Here is a 2,692-nt window from a genome sequence, read left to right on the forward strand (position 1 = left end):
CGGGCAGACAGGGCCAGGCTGCCCCTCGGGGGCGAGGGATGCTCGGCTCACCACTGGTCCCAGACCTGACCGCCTCCCACACSCCGGCCCCGGCCTGGGGCAGGGCTCCTCTTCGAACCCCGTATTTTTAAGCACAGCCCGACACTTTTTCGCAGAAATTCGTGGCATCTCCCCCTTCTCTGTAGCTGCTGGAGCGGGATGGCGCGGGTTTTATTGGACTTGGTTTTACCCTCGGGATGGTGTTCGGTTCTTCTCTGTTTGTTTGCTTGGCTTTTTCTCCTATCGTAGCCAATGTCTGGAGCCTGCTGGGGGTTTGATGTGGCGGCTGGTGCTGGTGTGTGTGTGTGTGTGTGTGTAGAGGGGAGTGGCCACCAAGTCATGTTAGCGGTGAATCAAACGGCAAGAGGAGGATTTGGGTTGAAACAGTCTCCTTTTGGAGTCAGCCATTTAGCTTGTAACCGGTACCTGGCAAGGAAACGCACCCAGCCCGTCACAGCCATTCCCTGGGGACACGGCGGGGGAGGGGACCCCCACCCAACGCCCGGCCGTGTGGGCGGCAAGGGGCTCCTCCTCAAGGGAGGGGGGAAGCCCCTTCCCGCCCCCGCTGGCCGCAGCGACATCCCCCAGGCCTAGGGACACCGCGGCGTCCCCAGCTCCCGTCACGGGCRGGAGAGCGGCCGGGAGCCAGCCCCCTCTCCGTGCCCGGGAACGCCYGCCCGCCGGGCTGCTGCGGGCATGTGCGGGATGCTGTGCGGCGGCACAGGCCATGGCGCGGGTCCTGCGTCCCGTCCCGTCCCGTGCCCCATCGGGGCACACAGGAGGAGCCCCGCAACTCACCCTCCTCCCCCGTTTGCAAGCGGTTGCTCTTAGTTGGTTCCTGTTGTACTGAAGCCAATGCCCTTTACCCGAGCCGTCCCGAGGGGCGCCGGAGCAGCGGGTTTGGGGGACTGGGGCTCACCCCGGCCCGGTCCCGCCCCGCACCGCCGCCCCTAGCACAGGCACGGCCAGGCCGGCTCCTCCACAGCTCTCGGCGTGACTTCGCGGTCCCTTCTTTGCGTGTCTCTGTCGCATCTCTTCCTAGTGATTTTTTGATTTTTAATTTTAATTTTTTTCCCTCTGCGCCTTGCACGGTGTTTGCCCAGCGACCTGGGTGATAGGGAGCGTGTGCGTGTGCGTGCGCCTGCGTTTGTACGGAGAAACGCTCCTGCTGCTTCGAGGCGGAATTTTCTAACAAAGGATCAAGTCCGGGGAGAAGCAGGCAGCGTATCTTCACCTCCCCTCCTCCTCTCCACTCAAAGAAAAAAGAAAAAACAAAAAAATAAAAAGGGGGGGGGAAAAAAATTAATGAAATCACAGCCGCTAATGCACGAGCACCGAACCCTCCCGTATAAAAAAAGCAAAGGGCGAAAAGCCCCTGGCTCACCTCCTCGATGGCGAGGCTGGCTCGGTCCCACCGCCCCTCTCCTGCCCCAGGTCGCGCCTTTAGCAGGGGCTGGGGGCGGGCGGGGGGAGGAGGAGGGAAGAGGCGAGTCGGGGGCGGCGGGGCGGAGGGCCGGGGGGGCGGGGGCCGGCGGTGCTGACCTGTGCCCCTGCCCCTCCAGCGTACCTGGTGCAGGCGGTGAGAGCGGCGGGGCGGTGCGATGCGGTCTTTAGGGGCTTCTCGGACTGTTTGCTGCGGCTGGGCGATAACATGGCCAACTACCCGCAGGACCTGGACGACAAGAGAAATCTCCAAACGATCTGCGCGTAGGTCTTTCCTCTCTCCTTTGGGGCCGCGGGGGGAGAAGGGGACTAGGGGGTCACCCCTGGCTGGGCAAACGGGGTCGAGGTTGGTTGGTGGCGGGAAGGAGGGAAGAAACAGAACAAACGCGGGGGTTACGCTTTGGGGTTGGATTCTCTGCTCCAGGGTCTCTCCATGGCACTGCCATGGGTACAGGCCGGGCTTGGAGAACAGCGAAGTCTGGAGGGAATTTTTTCCAACTCATTTAAATTTTTTTGCCTCTGTGAATCTGGTTGGGTTTTTTTTTTCTGGCTTGTTTTGTTGGGGTGTTTTGGTTGCTTTTTTTTTTTCTTTCCCTTCCTTACTCAGCTCCTCTTTTGTATCTTATCCCTTCCCCCGATCTGCACTGGGGTGCTGACATTAGCTGCACCGGGATCGTTATCCCTTTCCTTATTGCTGCYTGCGGGACACACGCTCACCGTCAAGGCTCCGGGCTTCCCCCGAGCCCCGCAGGCAAAGGCCGACGGGAGGCCGCCTACCCGGGCCGGGGACAGCCGGTGCTGGGRAGGCGACTCCTCGGAAAACAAAACCTAATTAAAAAGAAAAGAGCCCAGTCATGATATGAATCGCCCAGCGGCAGAGAGGCGGCCGTCCCTGCGCCAGCTCTCCTCCGCCACCTCCATGCCCCGGGAAAGCCCATTTGTCCCCCAGTTTCTCCCCGCTCCTGGCGCAGAGGGGAGAAGAAGGAAARGGCAGCGATGAAGGGGAATAATAATAACGCTAATAGCAACAACAACAACTTGAAGGGAAAAAAGAGCTTGCCTTGCAGAATCATATCCCGGGCAAGGAGGCAGAAAAGGGCATTTTCGATATGTCTGGTATTAAAAAAACCCGCCACAAAACAACAAACCCCAAAACCAAACAATTAAAAAAAAAAAAAAAAAACTGTGACTCAATTATTTATCTATCTAT

The 2,692-nt window shown here is 59.4% G+C and overlaps 1 protein-coding gene across 1 annotated transcript in view; it reads left to right on the forward strand.

Annotated features, from left to right (window-relative positions):
* Window positions 1-2,692, forward strand: part of NRN1 (neuritin 1) — an 8,793-nt gene that overhangs the window by 2,854 nt on the left and 3,247 nt on the right. The window contains exon 2 of the mRNA XM_057369134.1: window positions 1,602-1,746. Within this exon, the coding sequence (XP_057225117.1) occupies window positions 1,602-1,746 (145 nt within the window). The remainder of the gene's footprint in view (window positions 1-1,601; window positions 1,747-2,692) is intronic.

Source organism: Malurus melanocephalus, unplaced genomic scaffold (genome assembly GCF_030028575.1).
Source record: "Malurus melanocephalus ecotype Western Australia unplaced genomic scaffold, MMel_1.1 scaffold_103, whole genome shotgun sequence".
NCBI lineage: Eukaryota > Metazoa > Chordata > Aves > Passeriformes > Maluridae > Malurus > Malurus melanocephalus.